This window comes from Chiloscyllium punctatum, chromosome 7, assembly GCF_047496795.1.
Source record: "Chiloscyllium punctatum isolate Juve2018m chromosome 7, sChiPun1.3, whole genome shotgun sequence".
NCBI classification, from domain to species: Eukaryota; Metazoa; Chordata; class Chondrichthyes; order Orectolobiformes; family Hemiscylliidae; genus Chiloscyllium; species Chiloscyllium punctatum.
Genome location: NC_092745.1, coordinates 58,565,095 through 58,583,307, shown reverse-complemented (window position 1 = coordinate 58,583,307; position 18,213 = coordinate 58,565,095). Strand labels below are relative to the sequence as shown.

General features: G+C 40.9%; 1 protein-coding gene across 2 annotated transcripts in view; it reads right to left on the bottom strand.

Moving 5' to 3' along the window:
* The window catches only part of LOC140479680 (protein Niban 1-like), a 145,149-nt gene that overhangs the window by 15,548 nt on the left and 111,388 nt on the right, over positions 1–18,213 (bottom strand). For both annotated transcript variants that reach the window (XM_072573665.1, XM_072573666.1), the window contains exons 8-11: positions 14,353–14,515; positions 7,788–7,975; positions 5,522–5,683; positions 1,161–1,268 (exon numbers count right to left, since the gene is read on the bottom strand). In XM_072573665.1, the coding sequence (XP_072429766.1) occupies positions 1,161–1,268; positions 5,522–5,683; positions 7,788–7,975; positions 14,353–14,515 (621 nt within the window). The remainder of the gene's footprint in view (positions 1–1,160; positions 1,269–5,521; positions 5,684–7,787; positions 7,976–14,352; positions 14,516–18,213) is intronic.

The following is an 18,213-nucleotide window of genomic DNA, read 5'->3' as shown; positions in this document are numbered from 1 at the left end:
GTTCCTTGGTGTAATAGCACTGATAATAGTATCAATGATAAATCTACTATAATCAGTCCATAAACATTTTCATTCACTCAGCATCTACAGGGCTCTGGGGGAATGTATTCAGATGTACACGAACTTCTGTGTGAAAAGATGTTTGTTGATTTCAATCCTCAAATGATCTATCTTTAATATTACATTATGTGCCCTGGTTTCAGATTCCACCCTAATTTCAGAGAGTTTTCCTGCATCTAACCTAACGAATCAATCCATTATTTTAAATACTTCAATTTGATATCCCCTTCAACCTTCTAACCTAAAGGGCAAAAAAAAGTGCAATCTGCCTTAATGATTTAGCTTTGGGACCATTCTGGTGAATCTGTATCTTTTACAAGAAAAATATATTTTTCCTGAGAATCAATGCTCAAACCATGTTCTACATCATCTCATCTGCTTTGCAACTCAGAGATAACTACACCACCTTTGTAATCTCAGCTTCTGAGATAAAGGCAATATTTCCTTATCAGTTTTGATTACTTTTGGCAATTTGCACACATGGATGGTTATGTCCTTTTTGTCCAACACTACTTCCAGCATTGGTTCTGTCAGATTCCATTTGACTTTCTGACATCCAAACCAAATAAGCTCATATTTTTTTCACATTAAAATTCACCTGTCATTGACTTTTCCACTCACTCAATCTAACTCTGCTCATCTGTAAGTTCCATCTACACAAATTGATGTGCCTCCTAAGTAATGTCATATGCATCTGGATGTATAACGTGAATCCCTCATTGGAGTTATTGTTATATCCAATGAAGCCTCATTACAGACCTGTGGAAAACACCACTTGTTAAGTCACTGATCAAATAGAGTTATCTTTACCCCTACTCTGCCTAACAAGTGTCAAAATAGACCATATCAGTGGATAGTACTTTACAAAATGACTTTACTTAAGTCCAGTGTGGAAGTCAGATTTAATTTGCAAGGGCTGTTATAGCACAGCAATACTATTCCTACATCTGAGCCAGCAATAGTATTCCTACATCTGAGCCAGAGATCAGGATTCGTCTCAACTGCTTCAGATGTATAAAATAACATGTCTGAAAAGGTTGATTCGAAAAATATCAACAAATATCTTTAGTATAATGTATAATGTTTCGCAAGTTCCTTACCTTTAACACCCGTTGTTTAATTTTTTCAATCGATGTTATTTTTGATGGATCACTCTTCATCAAGTCAGACAACAGTTGTTCAAATGTGTAGACTGCATTGTCCATTAGCTGAGGATAATAAATGGTAGCTTTAACTCATTAACTGTCACTTAGGAACCAAAGGTTAAATGGGCTGAGTTCTGCCATCCACCTAGAAATCCAGGCACAAGGCTGGAAGCAGGAGCTGACCCACTTCAGCCGATGGCAGGACCTTGGAGGCGTAATGCTGTCTGTGGCTAATTAAGGAAAATGATTTGTTTCTGGACCAACCAAGCAGCCAGTAGGTAAGCATTTTTACTGCCCCAACTGGTCAACTTTGAGGATGCAGTTCCAGGTGTAGTGCAATCCACAGTGGCAATGTGGCCCCAATGACTGGCTAATTAGGTTGGAGGGGGATGGTGCAGTTAGAAAGGCAGACTCTGGCAAGTAAAAGTGGGCAGATCCCATTGCCATCAAGTACTCCTCCATGAGTCACGGAGTGCCATACATCCTAGCCATATATTTGTCTCCCTGTAGCACCTGGTGTCTAGAGAACCATTTGGTCTCTGGCTGAGTGATATGTCACACAATACACATCAAACTATTTGGGAATAATTACGAACATTTCCAAAAGGTTTATTTACCAACTCTGTCTGTCTGTCTGTGCATGCACTAGTGGCCACTTTAGGTCTGGACAAGGAGGCAGGTCAGGGGTGGGTGCTGGTGAGGCCACTGGTTATAGAGTCATAGAGACATACAGCACAGAAACAGACCCTTCGGTCCAATTTACTAATGCCAACCAGATATCCTAACCTAATCTAGTCCCAATTCGGAGATGCCGGTGTTGGACTGGGGTGTACAAAGTTAAAAATCACACAACACCAGGTTATAGTCCAACAGGTTTAATTGGAAGCACACTAGCTTTCGGAGCGACACTCCTTCATCAGGTGATTGTGGAGGGCTCAATTGTAACACAGAATTTATAGCAAAAATTTGCAGTGTGATGTAACTGAAATTATACATTGAAGAATTGATTTTCTGTTAAGCCTTTCATGTGTTAGAATACAGTGATAGTTTCACTTCTTTCATGTGTAAATCACAAAACCCTTTTTTTAAAAGTTGCATTCTCGGGTTAGCTGTTAACAATGGTGATAGCTAGACAATATGTTGAAGGTGTTAGCCCCCTGTGTTCTCTGTCTATGACCTGATGTTTACATTGATTCCAATCTAAAAAGTGAGATAACAGAGTTTTACATAAATTCATGCAGTTTTTGAGCTCAGAGTTCTACATGAATGTATGTGGTTTTTGAGCAAAGTGCAATGTAACTCTGCAAGTACAAAAAAATTCACCACACAAAATATATGTGTGTATGTGGGTCTTTGTGTGTGTGTGTGCGTGTCTGTCTGGGGTGGGGGTTGTGAGTGTGAGAAAGTGTGTGTGTGTGTAGTGAGTGCAGAGTGTCTTAAGTCTGTGAGGGGGTGCATGTGTGGGAGTATGTGTGTCTATAAGGGTGTGTGTGGGTGTCTGTTTGTGCGTCTGTGTGTACCTGTGTCCGTGTGTATGCGAGAGTGTGTGTGTGTGTATGTGTGTAGTGCAATGGTGATCACCTGTAATGTGACCTGAACCCAAAGTCCCGTTTGAGGCCCTCCCTATGGTTACTGAACCACCTTGTACGTGGCAGGTACTCATGTGACTCAGCCAACGTTGTCTATCTTATACGTTGCAGGCAAGGATGCCCGGAGGCATGGTACATTGGGGAAACCGAGCAAAGGCTACGACAACGGATGAATGGGCACCGCACAACAATCAACAGACAGGAGGGTTCCCTCCCAGTTGGGGAACACTTCAGTGGTCCAGGACATTCAGCCTCGGACCTTCGGGTCACCATCATCCAAGGTGGACTTCGGGACAGGCAGCAGAGGAAAGTGGCCGAGCAGAGGCTGATAGCTAAGTTCGATACCCATAGAGAGGGCCTCAACCGGGACCTTGGGTTCAGGTCACATTACAGGTGATCACCATTGCACTACACACACACTCACACACAGATATTCCTACACACACACACTCTCACATACACACAGACACAGGTGCACACAGACACCCACACACACCCTTATAGACACACACACTCCCACACATGCACCCCCTCACAGACTTAAGACACTCTGCACTCACTACACACACACACACACACACACACACAAACTTTCTCACACTCAAAACCCCCACCCCAGACAGACACGCACACAGACAAAGACCCACATACACACATATATTTTGTGTGACGAATTTTTTTGTACTTGCAGAGTTACATTGCACTTTGCTCAAAAACCACATACATTCATGTAGAACTCTGAGCTCAAAAACTGCATGAATTTATGTAAAACTCTGTTATCTCACTTTTTAGATTAGAATCAATGTAAACATCAGGTCATAGACAGAGAACACGGGGGCTAACGCCTTCAACATATTGTCTAGCTATCACCATTGTTAACAACTAACCCGAGAATGCAACTTTTAAAAAAAGGGTTTTGTGATTTACACATGAAAGAAGTGAAACTATCACTGTATTCTAACAGATGAAAGGCTTAACAGACAATCAATTCTTCAATGTAAAATTTCAGTTACATCACAATTTTTGCTATAAATTCTGTGTTACGATCGAGCCCTCCACAATCACCTGATGAAGGAGCGTTGCTCCGAAAGCTAGTGTGCTTCCAATTAAACCTGTTGGACTATAACCTGGTGTTGTGTGATTTTTAACGTAATCTAGTCCCATTTGCCAGCATTTGGCCCATATCCCTCTAAACCCTTTCTGTTCACGTACCCATCCAAATGCCTTTTAAATACTGTAATTTTACCAGCCTCCACCACTTCCTCTGGCAGCTCATTCCATACACGCACCACCTTCTGCATGAAAATGTTGCCCCTTAGGACTCTTTTATATCTTTCCCCTCTCATCTTAAACTTATGCTCGCTAGTACTGGACTCCTCCACCCCAGGGACACGACCTTGTCTATTTATCCTATCCATGCCCCTCATCATTTTATAAACCTCTATAAAGGTCACCCCTCAACCTCCAACACTCCAGGGAAAACAGCCCCAGCCTATTCAGCCTCTCCCTATAACTCAAATCCTCCAACCCTGGCAACATCCTTGTAAATCTTTTCTGAACCCTTTCAAATTTCACAACATCTTTCCGATAGGAAGAAGACAGAGTTGCATGCAATATTCCAAAAGAGGCCAAACCAATGTCCTGTACAGTCGTAACATGACCTCCCAACTCCTGTACTCAATATTCTGACCAATAAACTATACCAAATGCCTTCTTCACTAACCTATCTATCTGCGACTTTACTTTCAAAGAACTATGAACCTGCATTTGAAGATCTCTTTGTTCAGCAACATTCCCCAGGACCTTACCATTAAGTGTGAAGTCCTGCTCTGATTTGCTTTTCCAAAATGCAGCACTACACATTTATCTAAATTAAACTCAATCTATCATTCCTCAGCCCACTGGCCGAACTGATCAAGATCCTGTTATACTTTGGAGGTAACCTGCTTTGCTGTCCACTACACCTCCAATTTTAATTACACCTCCCGTGTTCACACCCAAATCATTTATATAAATGATGAAAAACAGTGGACCCAGCACCGATCCTTGTGGCACATCGCTGGTTGGGGGGGATACAGTGAAGAACAAAGAGTCTAATGGGGTGAGGAGAGGTGGGAAACAGGCACAGTGACAGCCCTGCTGCAGGATTCCCACTCCTGGACATAAAGAGTCTTGAGAGTGCCAAGTGAGCATGGCGAAGGAGTAGTGGACAAGATAGACCTTATCTGCAGACACTGCCAAGGAGGGGAAGCTCAACTTCTTCAGCCAGAGCATCCATGATCCCCAGGCCCCAGTCTGGTGGTGTCAATGGCATATTCTCCCCAAGTCTGTTGAGGCTGAGTTACATCATGCTTGAGGACAGTTTGGAAGTTATGGACAATCACTCCTTATCAAGGTATCCCTTCCATCTCAGCAGCTACTTTTATCCACATCCCTGCACCTCAGTGAATTAGCACAGGAAGCCTGAAAGTGAACATGTGAGGAAGTGGCCAACACAGGGTCTTTGTCATTGCTTTTCAAAACTAATTATCAGGAAATAAAGGAACAGTCTGCACATGCACTGGTGTCACTGTGCAAGGGATACCAGCAGTGCATGCACAGTCCTGATGTCTGTTGCAGACATCTGACACCATTAGCCCCATCTAAGCATGTGATAGTGGCCATCTTGGCATTCGGGCCAGTGACTCTGATGATGTGCCAGTAAGCAGCTTACAATGTTGTACCTACTTCTTGCATGGTGTTTTGGGTTGTTTGAATAAGCCATTGTGTATTGGTGAACTTGAACCGGTTCTTCAATTCCTGAAGCTGGTCTTGAAGAGGGCTTACTTTATTATAACAAGGTTGCATCTTCACAGCATTAAAAGGAAGATTCATCAGTTGATTCAAGAGCTAAGCAAAAAAAAATCAAAATGAGAATGAGTAATTAAACAAGAAATATTTTCCAAAAGTTGAGGTTACTGATGTTAAGAATAAAACAGAAGAAAGTTGTTTGGTTGTTGTTTCAATGCTGACTTTATTTGTAATGGACAGATAAGCAATTTTAATTTTGCTAATTTGCAAATTCCCTTCAAATTAAATAATACATATTTTGTGACCTTTCCTATACACCCCCATCATTATTATTTTTCTATCCAAGAGGAAGGAGTAACTTGGGTTGTGGGTAATTATCCTTGGAGTAAGTGAACTTCCTCTATCCCAGCTTATAACTCACAATACTGCAGGCCTTCACAGAACATGCTTTTCTCAAACAGTGCTACTAACCAGCTGCCAGCTTGAGTAAAAAGGCTTAACTGGCTTTGGAGCGGGGTGCAGGTGGGGACAGGGGGTACATTCTTGAGGAGGCTGCAGGTCAGAAGCCAGCAATAATCGTGCGGTTGGGTGCGATGGGGCGATGGATGAGCTGATGTTCGAGGTGTGTGTGTGTGTGTGTGTGTGTGTAACAGAATTGGGATTGGAGAATGGAAAGAGGAATATTTCATGGGCTGTGGGGAAATACTCTCAATCCTCTTGGTCTGTACACAGGACTGTGAAGGTGCTTGATCCTGTCCACAAAGCTTTCCTCATATCCTCTTATCCATTGTTTCTGATGCACAGGAATCCCACCCAAACAGATCCAAGTCTTGAAGAAAGGGTAAATATATGGTACACTGCCTCGTTATAACATTTAAATGGTCAACCCACCTTCTAGGTGGAGTCATTGTTTGCCTTCCCTTTTCACCTGCAAGAAAACTAGAGGAGGATAGGTTGGAATTGGATTGGGGTCAGATTTGAAACTTTAAAAATACTAACAATCCACCCTAACATTAATCTACCTGTCTCCTTGATTAAATTCCCTACAGTGTGGGAACAGGCCCTTCAGCCCAACAAGTCCACACTGACCCTCCGAACAATAACCCACTGGCGCATTTCCCTCTGAATGATGCACTTAACACTATGGGCAATTTAGCATGGCCAATTCACCTGAGCTGCATTTTTTTCCGGTGGGAGGAAACCGGAACACCTGGAGAAAACCCATGCAGATACAGGGAGAATATGCAAACTCCACACAGACAGTTGCCCGAGGCTGGCGCTGTGAGGCAGCAGTGTTAACCACTGAGCCACTGTGCCGCCCTTGTGGTTAAAGTTTACTCTTGTAATCCCACACTGCCTTGAGTTCAAACATTGTCTTTTCTAGGCTTAGACTAAAAGTCTTATCTTCTTAATGGCAATTAAGGTTCTAACAAACTGGCCTTTGTAACTCATTAGATTGAGGGCACAAACCTGCTGCAAAAAATATCAGTGGATCTCTCTTGAAACTAAATGGTTTGTTGAAGGTAAAGTGTAATTCTCTCTACTCTGGCCCCAATAATACAAATGAACCTCAGTTTCTGAAAACACCACCCCACCTCCCCCCCCACCCCCCCCCCCCAACCCCCGCAGTAGAACAGCTGGACAGCTTCATCAGATATCATTTAAATCCGATTGAACAAAATGGCCAATTTTGTGTTGAAGACCAGTTAACTTTGTACGTTGGAATACAGCCACCTGAATGTACTTCTGTGTGGAAAGTCCAATTCCAAATGTATGATCCCGTTCAAAGTCCAGCCTGTCTTTTATCATAGGTTTTAATTGCTCAAATTTGCAGAAAGCAGTTTTTGGAAAATACTGCACAAAAATATCTTGTATGCTGACAGCTAGAAATATCTTTTAGGCAAGAGGAAATTAACTCAGGATGGTTCCAATGCATTCTGCTGATCTTTGGCAGCAACAGTGCTCACATCACAACCCACTGCATTCTGCGCTCCATGGTTACTCCATGACTATTGAATTTGCCAGATACAAATTTCTTCTATATGTAACTGAACACTGGAGGGTGTATCTAGTCCTATCATTCTAAAAATGTTTGGGAGCGGCAGGGGAAGGATGTCAAACAACTGGCATTGTGGAGCTACAAGTTCCTTTCATGGACATTTGGGAATGGGAGAATTACATAATGGTAAAACATCATCATTACCTCTTTCAGCTTTTCAGCATCACCAGCACGCTGACATTTTGCACTTAACTCATTCACTTCAGTTTCAAAGAGAGAACGGACTTCGGTGAATCCTGAACTGATCAGTCCCATTAATTCATCCAATATAGAAGCCAAGTAGGGCTGAATATTCTCAAGGCAGCACTTCTCAGCTTCTTCTGCCACTATTGCTGAAAGAAAGGTTTATCAAATTTAGTCGCTAAATTTTTAATTTTGTCCTTTCCTAACTTTATTTCCTTCTGTATTTCAAACTGCCTCTCAAAATCATTTATTGTCTGATAAAGTTAAAAGAAATGGCTTTAGTCAGTCTATATGTGACTCCAGGACTCAACAATTTAGTTGACTCTTAACTTCTGTCAGATTTGGTCTAGCAAATCAGGCAGTTGTACAAAAGCTCTGTGGTTCTGCCATGTCCAGACAGTGGTGGTGCTGGGCAATTAAACAACTTATGACAGGACTTGATGCCACAAATGTCCCCATTCTTAATCATGGTGGAGATATCAGTGCAAAAGGCAAAGTTGAAGGATTCGCAAAAATCTTTTGTCAGAGTGTTGGGATTGATGATCCATCCCTATCCCCTCCTGAAATCCCTTCCATCACAGAAACCATTCTTTGCTAAGCTGATTAATTTCACACAGTATCAAGAAACAGGGGAACTAACGAGACACAGCAAAAGCTATGCACACTGACAACATCCTGACTGTAGTATGAAGACTGAAAGACTCTTCATTTGCCTGGAAAGAAACAACTCCAACAACATACTGGAAGTATGACACCATCCAGGCCAAAGTAACCTGCCTGTTTGACACCTGATCCACTACCTTAAACACTCACTCTCTCAGCCTGTGACACTCAGTGGCAGTAATGCATACCATCTACAATATACACTGCAGCAACTCCCCAAGACTTGTCTGACTGCACATCTCAAACTTGCCATTGCTACCACCTAGGAAGTAATGAAAACAGATACGTGGAAACACCAACACCTGCAGGTTCCCCAAGCCACCTTGACTTGAAACCGTTTTGCTGTACCTTTATGGTTGCAAGATCAAAATCATGAAACTTCCTTCCAAACTGCAATGTGGATCTTACACACCAATGGCTGCAGGAGTTCAAGAAGACAGCTCACCACCACCTACTCCAGGTCAATTTGAGGTGAGTATAGATACTCGCCCAACCAGCAACACCCACATCCCAGAACAAATTAAAATAGTGTCTTGCTCTGAGGTATAAGTTGGTGCCATTCTATAGTTGATAAATGGGGAACAATGAAGAATTGCTCAACCTTTCATTTCTACTCACAAACAGCTTGCCTCTGTTTTGCACTTCCTCCAAATTACATAAGCATGACCATAAACTTATGCTTCACCAAATGATGGGGCACCGTGCTGAAACATCAGTTCCTGTGACACTTGCTGCATTGAGAACAGACTAACAATCACACGTGTTCACTGTTTTTTTCTTTAAATGCTAAATCGTCAGATAAACAGTAAAATATCTGTACACCATTATGGTCACGAGTCTCATTTAACCCTCAATCAGATGTAATTACTGTTTCATGATGTTCTTTCAGGATTTGTCTCTTTGCAAAAGAAGAACATAGTAACATAGCACGGTAATGGAATGTGAAAGGTGTAGAGTTCAATCAAAGAAGAACAGAATGATAAAAGCTTAGGCAGCGTCAGAAGAGAGAACTGAGGACATCAGAGTCCACTTACAAACTGCAGGATGAGGTTTCAGTGCATTGAACTGCTGTTGGACCAAAGAGCAAATGAATACAACTAACAGCTGGGAACTAGATTGTTAGTGTATTCATTTCAAGTATCTCTACCAATATCCAGCAGTATCCTGGCCACCAGAACTCTCATGGTCAGGACCCTCACCAATTGGATCCTCAGCAAAGGATGAAATTCTCTCTTTTTCATATACTATTAGGATCCAAATGTCTCCTGCTAAGTACTTGATTGATAATATCCTGAAGTGTGCATGGTCCAAATCAAAATCTAACTGGAACTATACAGGCATCCATTCTTACAAGTTCAAAACCCAAGGTGAAAAATCTTTCCCTTCTGTCCAAAGTCTAATAGAAAGAGCAAGATGAAAACAAGTCAAAAAGAAAGAGAAAATGTCTATTTGAAAGGTATAAAATACGATTTAAGTCAACATGTATGCACTCTTAGCATATAATATACACATACTCATATTGTGTTTGAAAATATCTTTATGCATTTTGTTAAGTAAGATTTTTGCTGTATTCAAAAGAACGCAAAAATTTGAGGTAAACCAATTGTTTTAAATAGTACTGTCACAAGAGAATTGAAAGAGATGGGTGCCCTGGTTCCAGATGAAGTTTTTTATATGGTGATTCTCAGAAAATGTTGCAGTTTAGTCCTGTAATGTAATTCTCTCTTTCTAGATCTGTCCATGCAAGAAAGCAGTAAGAAATTATTATCTATAGGCAGGGATGGTACATTGGGTACAGTTGCTGCAAATCTGAGCATTAGTTAGTCATTGGGTGGACAGGATGAGTATTTGGACTCACAGTTTGAAATAAAGTAATATAGTCTGGTGTACTGGCAGGTGTAATTCTAGAAAGTGGGATTATACACAGGTGTATAGATTGAGGTTAGGTAACAGGGTGGGATGTGGTGAACTCTATGGTAGAACAGTCCACCAAAAATTCATTGCGCAAAATACACAATAAGAATGATCACCAGCCACAGGCAAAGAACTATGCAAATAGGATATATCTTGATGTAAACAAATCTGTTTGTGTAAAATCTGGAAAATGTTGCTTCATAAATATTAACACAATAAGTTCTGTTATTGAGGATATACTGAATCAAGCTGTTCTGTTTACTCCGTTGCAAAAGAAAACATTATTATTTTCCAGAACTGCTCTGTGCATGTTTAATACAGAACAACAAAAAGCCATCCTTTAGGCAATACTCATAAGCCATGCAGTGAAAATGATAAGTTCCTTTATTTGGAGTATAGCAGAATAATACCATTTTGTAGGATAATAGATGACTATTACAATCACTTTCATGCCAAAGTATCTCTAAGGTCAAAGGATATCATAGCTTGAAAGAGTCTAAGTGGCTTAAAAATTGGGCCTAAAGTTTCCCATTATCATTTACTTGTGATAATTTCTTGGTAAAGTTTTAGTTTTAATGTTTGACTGTTATAAGTGTAAGTTTATAAATATTTAATGAACACCCCATTCAGATTGGTAAATTTAAATGTATAAAATATCTTTTTTGTCAGGATTGCATTTGGACCTAGGTATCCAAGTATGCAATGCTCAATGAGAAGTGTGATATTTTTATTCAGGTGTGAACTGTTTTGTAATTTGCTCATAAATTACGTACAGTTTTCCAAAACAAATGGGCAGTATTAGTGACCGTGTTGATCTTATAACTGTGACATTTGGAAGCTTTATTGCTCTCAGAGTGTGCATTTTAAATAGTAAAATTATAAAAGTTGTCGCCATGAAAGAAGTGGCAGAGTTAAACTCAGGAGCATAAATATGCTTAAAAAAACTCAGTTAAAGAGTTCACTTTTGGAGCAATATTTCAAATTTCATTTAGATTACCAACATTTGTAAAATACTCTAAGTTCTTTGTTCATCTGAAAGCTCTTCCACACATTTGTTAAAAGTTTGCTGGATAGGCTACAGATCCCTGGAAAGCCAAGATTAATGGTTACACATTTTCAGGACTTACACCAAGGTTTGCATGCATAACTGGAAAAAAAAGCTCTATGGAAATCTCCCCCCATTGATTCTCAATCATGAATGCCAGTATCATTTTATTTTTTCCGAAGATATCTGGTAGGTGAACTATTAATGCCCTACCCAGATCCTCAATATATGTTCAAAATAATGTTGAACACTGATCAACTGACTCAGTTTCATTCCCGCCTTGGGAAGAAAAGGGACATAGAAACTTTAATGAGTTAGCCTGGATTATATCCATTATCTTTTGGCTCAAGTTGGAAACAGTGCAGATGTATTCTGTCACAGGTGGAGGTAAAGTTTGACACAGATCAATTCATCTTGCCACATAAGACCCATATGTGTTAGTCAAATACAGAACAACACTTACAGTGACAATGGAGATGATTAAGTATGTGCCTGTTCTGTTTGCCACACTAGAATTATTAATAGCAGGCTCCAGGGCCTAAATATCTGTCTAGTTCTGAGATTGGCCCTCAACAATTTATTATTTTTACTGATAACCAAGATGGTACCATAAAGAGCCATAAATCCATGTTTCCCAATGCGACAAACATTACTGAGGTAGACAGTGACAATAAATTGCAAATGGACATGAACCAACTGAGTGACAAAACTATGGCAGATGGATTTCAATACCAACTATTGTCATGAAAAGCTAACCCAAATGAGAAGAAATTAATGGATTAAATGGGGAGTACCCATGGAAAATTATTTTGATAGGAAGCAAAAGCATTTCTGGACTGAGATGTGTCTTTTTTTTGGTTATGTCCAGGTTGCACTGAAATGTTTGGAATGGTTCCCACCCTGAGGCCTAATGAACCATATCTTACAGAATGCACCTCATTAACTACCTACCCCACCCCATAGCGTGTCTCATGTCCGATTCTGACTCCAACTTAATCCACCCAGGTCAATTCACCACTCAGTAGATATCCCAGGATTCACCAGCATCCCTTGCAAGAGCCTCCTTTTTCAAAGACAAGCACTCTCGGACCAGAGGTGCCCTGTACAGGTCCTGACATTTACCTTGGATATGGCAGCTATGGGGAAATCAATGCTTTACAGAGGTCCTGCTGGACAGGGTGGTGCAAAGGTGGGGGACTTCCTCTTTTCCCATGACAGTTCACAACACTGCACCATATCAGTCTGGTCCAAAGTTACCACCCAGGTTAAAGTCATCTCAGCTCGCTGGAGGAACGTGCAGCTCTAAGAAGATCAATGATTTCCATTTGGCTAGTCTAAGTGCTACCAACTTCTCTCCAAGACCTCTCACTCGACCTCTGTTACTCACCCACCTTCCACTGAGGTTCATGTTCTACCACTCTCATTAATACCTGCAACATTGTCCTTCATTCACTGTCTCACACCCCGAACTCCCTGACCACCACTAATGCTGCATTGTACCTGCTGCCTAATCACTCACCCGGGGCATCTACCCATCTGCAACAAAAGTAACAGCTGTGCCACCCACTTTGTATCCATGATTCCAGCCTTTATCTCATTCCAGGAGGAAAACTGGCCCTAATAGGGTAGAACGACTCAAGGCACATGGTGGGCTGCCCAAAATGTGTCTCCTTACCCCTTATGTGAACAGTAATGGTCCTAAGTGACTGACTGACTGTGTCCAAGCCCCTGGACTGATACCAGATGCTGCCATTGATTTACTCTACACCAAACCCTGACCAAAGAGTATTCCCCTTCACTGACTGAGGCCTGCTCTCAACAATGACACACTGCCTTCACTTGTGTCTGCACTAAATGGCGTGGCAAGACAGTATTAATAATAGCCTGGTATCTCTGGCCTCTGGCTCAGGGGGCAAAGCACAAAAAGGCAATGCAAGGTAGAAGTGCTGTGAGCATCCAGATCGGCTCAGAATGAGTGAGTGCTCTGACAGCAACCAAAGAGCCTGGGGATGCAGCCTGGTCCAGTCTAAATGCTGACAGTGTCCTTGCAGCAGCATTACAGTAATAGTTGCTGATGCAGCCTGAGTGCAGCATTAAAGTACAGAAGCAACCTGCAAGTGATTGTGCCATGTGGATTATGTGAGGTTGGCACATATTGAATGCCCATGCCCAGAGACAAGGGGTGCACTTGTGAGCGCGCTCTGAGATGTTGGTGCCCAGTGTCCAACATGGCGGTCTTTCAGAGCAAGCAGTGGGCTGACTCCGCCAGACACCCGTTCTGATTTCTATGTTGACATTTAGCTTGTTTGATGCTTTAGGCAAGAAAGGGAGTTGAATATTAATGAGGCAAGTTGGGTATCGACAAGGCACTTAACAAGCAGTAATCCACCCTTAATTTGCAACTTGCCATTGCCTAGTGAGAAACTCACCACACCACTGTTCAAATGATGGAGTGGAATACACCCAACATCATCAGATTTCTCACCCGATTCGGCCATAAATCTTATTTATTGTAGTCCGCATCACTCAGACTTCTATAAGATTCTACCCTCTGTGTTTGGTGCTGATATTAAAACACTTCATTCTCAATTGAAGTTAGCTAAACTCAGATTGATCAAAAGCTTTGGTAATCAAGATGGTTCGATGTTGTCAAAACAACGGATCAATGAACTACAGATGCAGCTAGTAACAGATGAAATCCAACTTGGTTAATATTTTGGGATTTTTGGAATTCTGTGCAAATGGCTTGGTATTTGTGAGAAGTTCACAAAGTTCTGTCCTCAGGTTTTATTTCAGTTGGTTGCTTTCTTTGAGGAGATGGAACAATCTGTAGAAATTTTACAGTCTGTAATAATAAGGGACTTGAAGCCCTCTACATATTACGTTCTACATCTCTATATTCACCTTTCAGTTTCCGGGCAGCAAATTCCTTTGAAGTAATTATTTGATCCATATCTGAACGAATTATCCCCTCCACGCCCTTCACAGATTTTCTGCACTCATCTTGTAGAGACTTCAAACCATCCACAAGCTGGTTTTGTACTAAATTGTAAGCTTCTTCCACAATCTGTAAAACACCATCATAATTCTCAAATAAAACAAAGAACTGCAGATGCTGGAGATCTGAAAACCACAAAAACCAAACAACACAACATAAATTGCTGGAGAAACTCGGCAGGTCTGGCAGTATCTGTGGGCAGAAAACAAGCTCAAAACAAGAAAACAACTTTTCTTTTGGCAGAACTATGGCAGATGGACTTGGACTCGTAACAGTGGCATTCCAAAGAGTTTTTAAGAGTGGTAGAAATGTGGAAATCTCCCCTGTAAATACTTAATGCTAGTTCAATGAATAATTTTAAAATGGAGATTGATAGATGCGATGGAAAATGGCATAACAGGAGATGAAAAGAAGGCAGATAGATGGAGTTAAGATACAGATCAACTATGATTTCACCAAATTGTAGATCAGGCTTGTTTGGCTGAATACTCCTATTATTATGTTCTTATATTAATCTGGAAACTGAAAGAAATAAAAGAATCAAACACAATAACATATTAGAAAAGAACATAAAAAACAATAAATCATACCAATCATCATCTTCTGTCTATAAACTTTTCTTTAACAGCTGAGACATCGAATATGACAGCAGGAAGGCTGCTCTAAAACTACATGAAATATTGCTAGCTACACAACTAGAGCGTACGCACATGTCTAGTCACTACATTATAAGAAAGGTATGGTCAGTCTAAAAATGGTACACAGGAGATTTATAGGAATGTACAAGAATGAAAAGAAAATTTTAACTGAGGAATGTTTGGATAACCTAGTGTTACTTTCCGTCGAACAGAATGGATTGAGGGGAGATTTAATCAAGCTATATAAAACTGAGGCTCCTTAACAGAGATAAGAAAAGAAAACAATTTCCCTTAGCAGAGCATTCAATAACCAGGCAGAAGAGATGTAAAGTAACTGGGGAAGGATGAGAGGGTAGTTGGGGAGAATTTGTATCACTCTAAACCTCACTGCCTGAAAAGGATGGATAACGCAGAAAGTCTGAGTACATTCAAAAAGTTCTTGGTATGTCCTTCAAGTGCAATAGTACACAAGGCTGCTGACCTAGATTAGGACAGTGGAATTAGGATGGCTTCTGGCCAGCTGGTGCAGACAGATGGGATAAATGGCCAACTTCTGTGTCCTATATCTCTCTCAGTCTATGATCTTATTCAAATGCGGTACCTGTATCCTGCACTACACTGAATTGCAATCACTCAGCACTTTCATCCTTGCTGACTATGTCACAGGGACGGGTCCTTGTGGACCTGTTTCTCAGTCCCCCAACATACTGAAATTAAAATCTCATTCTTGTCATGTCCATCCTGCTTACAAACCTACAAACGTAGCAACAAGGAGTAAGAGTAAGCCACTCAGCCCCTTGAGCCTGTACCGCTATTCAATAAGATCACAACTAGTCTGATTTTAATCTCAAAACTAAATACCTTGCCTACCCTTGATAACTTTTCACCCCCTTGTTTTGCAAGAATCCATTCACATCTGCCTTAAAAATATTCAAGGAGTCTCCTTCCAATATTTTTCCAGAAACAGAATTGTGAAGAATCACAACCCTCAGAAAAGATAATTTGCATCATTTCTGTTTTAAATGGGCAGCCACTGAGTTTTAAACAATGTCTCCCTAGTTTGAGGATGTTCCCAGAACAGGAAATATCTTGTCTGTCAAGTTTTCTCAGGATGTTTATGTTCTAATTAAGTCACTCTCCTAGACCCCAGCAGATACAAGCATTGCCAATTCAACCTTTCCTCATAAGACAACACACTGATTTCAGGTATTAGACTTGTAAACCAACAGATTGACATCCTTCCCTCAATAATGTGCCAATAGTACACATTGTACTCCAGATTTGGTCTCACCAGTGCCCCGTTTAACTGAAGCATAACCTCTCTACATTTGTATTTAATTCCTCTCATGATAAATGATGATATTCTATTAGCCTTCCTGTCCATTTGCTGTATCTGAACGACACCCAGATCTCTCTGCATCTCATAGTTCTGCAATCTCTCATCATTTAGATAAAATGTTTCTTCTTGAATATATGTAACAACCCAGCCTTTACAGACCACTGTGGGAAAGAATTCCACAGATTTACGATCTTCAGGGTAAGTTAAAAATCAGACAACACCAGGTTACAAGTCCAACAGGTTTATTTGGAAGCACTAGCTTTCGGAATGCTGCTCTTTCAGAAAGCTAGTACTTCCAAATAAATCTGTTGGACTATAACCTGGTGTTGTCTGATTTTTAACTTTGTCCACCACAGTCCAACTCTGGCACCTCCACATCATGGCTACCTTCAGTGAAGAAATTCCTCCTTATCACTGCCTTAAAAGGGTGACCCCTTACTCTGAGATTATGCCCTTTGGTACTAACTTCCCTCATAAGGGAAACCACAACCTCTCAGCAAATACACTTTCAAACACCATAAGAAATCTCACGTTTCAACCATGTCACCTGTCATCCTTCCAAACTCAAGTACAGGCATAACTTTCTCAACCTTTCCTCACAAGACAATCTCTCGATGTCTGTGATCAGTCAAGTGAACCTTCTCCAGTCTGCCTCCAATGCCCGTATATCTTTCCTTCCATAAGGGAACCAAAACTGTTCACAGCATTTCAGCTGTGGTTAGACTAGTGATTGTGTTTTTCCAAGAGTTCCTTCCTCCTGTCTATTCCCACATTTTATTGCTGCTTCTGAAATGTTATTTGCATCATCTGTAAAATACCTATTCAGTTAATCTTCCATTTCCTTATTTTCCATGAAAGCAAATTATGTGGATGCTGGAATCTGAAACCAAAAGAGAAAATGCTGGAAAATCTCAGCAGGTCTGGCAGCATCTGTAAGGAGAGAAAAGAGCTGACGTTTCGAGTCTAAATGACCCTTTGTCAAAATTTTTAAAAAAGGGAGGAATTAGGGAGGAATTTATACTAGGCTGAGAGAAGGTGAGTCAAGGCTCCAGAAGCAAAGGTAGCAATAAAGAGGTGATAATGACAGTGCATAGAGAGATTATAGGGAGATTAGGAGCTGTGAATGACCAAGACTGAAGCCAGTGCTATGTGACAAAATATGTGGGGGATTGGTGAAGCAGAGGTAAAATGGAAAACAGGGGAGAAGGGTAGCAAAGGGAGAAGAGGAGAGGAAAAAGGTGATGAGAGAGTGGGGAGCGAGAGAAAGAGAGACAAATCAAGAAATAAGAGGTACAAAAACATTTTTAAAAGATAAATAAAATAAATGAAATAAAATTACGGAGCAGAATGAAAACAGAGGGGTCGAGATGGGATAATCATCTGAAGTTGTTGAATTCAATGTTGAGACCGGCAGGCTGTAACGTGCCTAATCAGAAGATGAGATGCTGTTCATCAAGTTTGCATTGAGCTTCACTGGAACATTGCAGCAGGCCAAGGACAGACATTTGGGCATGGGAGCAGGATTGTGTGTTGAAGCTTGCCACTCTAGGCCAAGCATTCCTGTATAAACCTTTCTCGGGAAGAGCTCTATTCCCTCTGTTTACTGAGGATTCTATTGATGATTCTGCAATAATAACCACCAGCTTCCTACATGACTTGAAATGTCACAAAATGGTGATCAGATATTCAAGACAGGATGAAAGACAAATGGTAAAGTTCTCCAGTGGCATCAAGTTTGAAATGATTAGTGTGACGTGATTAGTTGTAAGTATGCTAGTGTGCATGAAGTT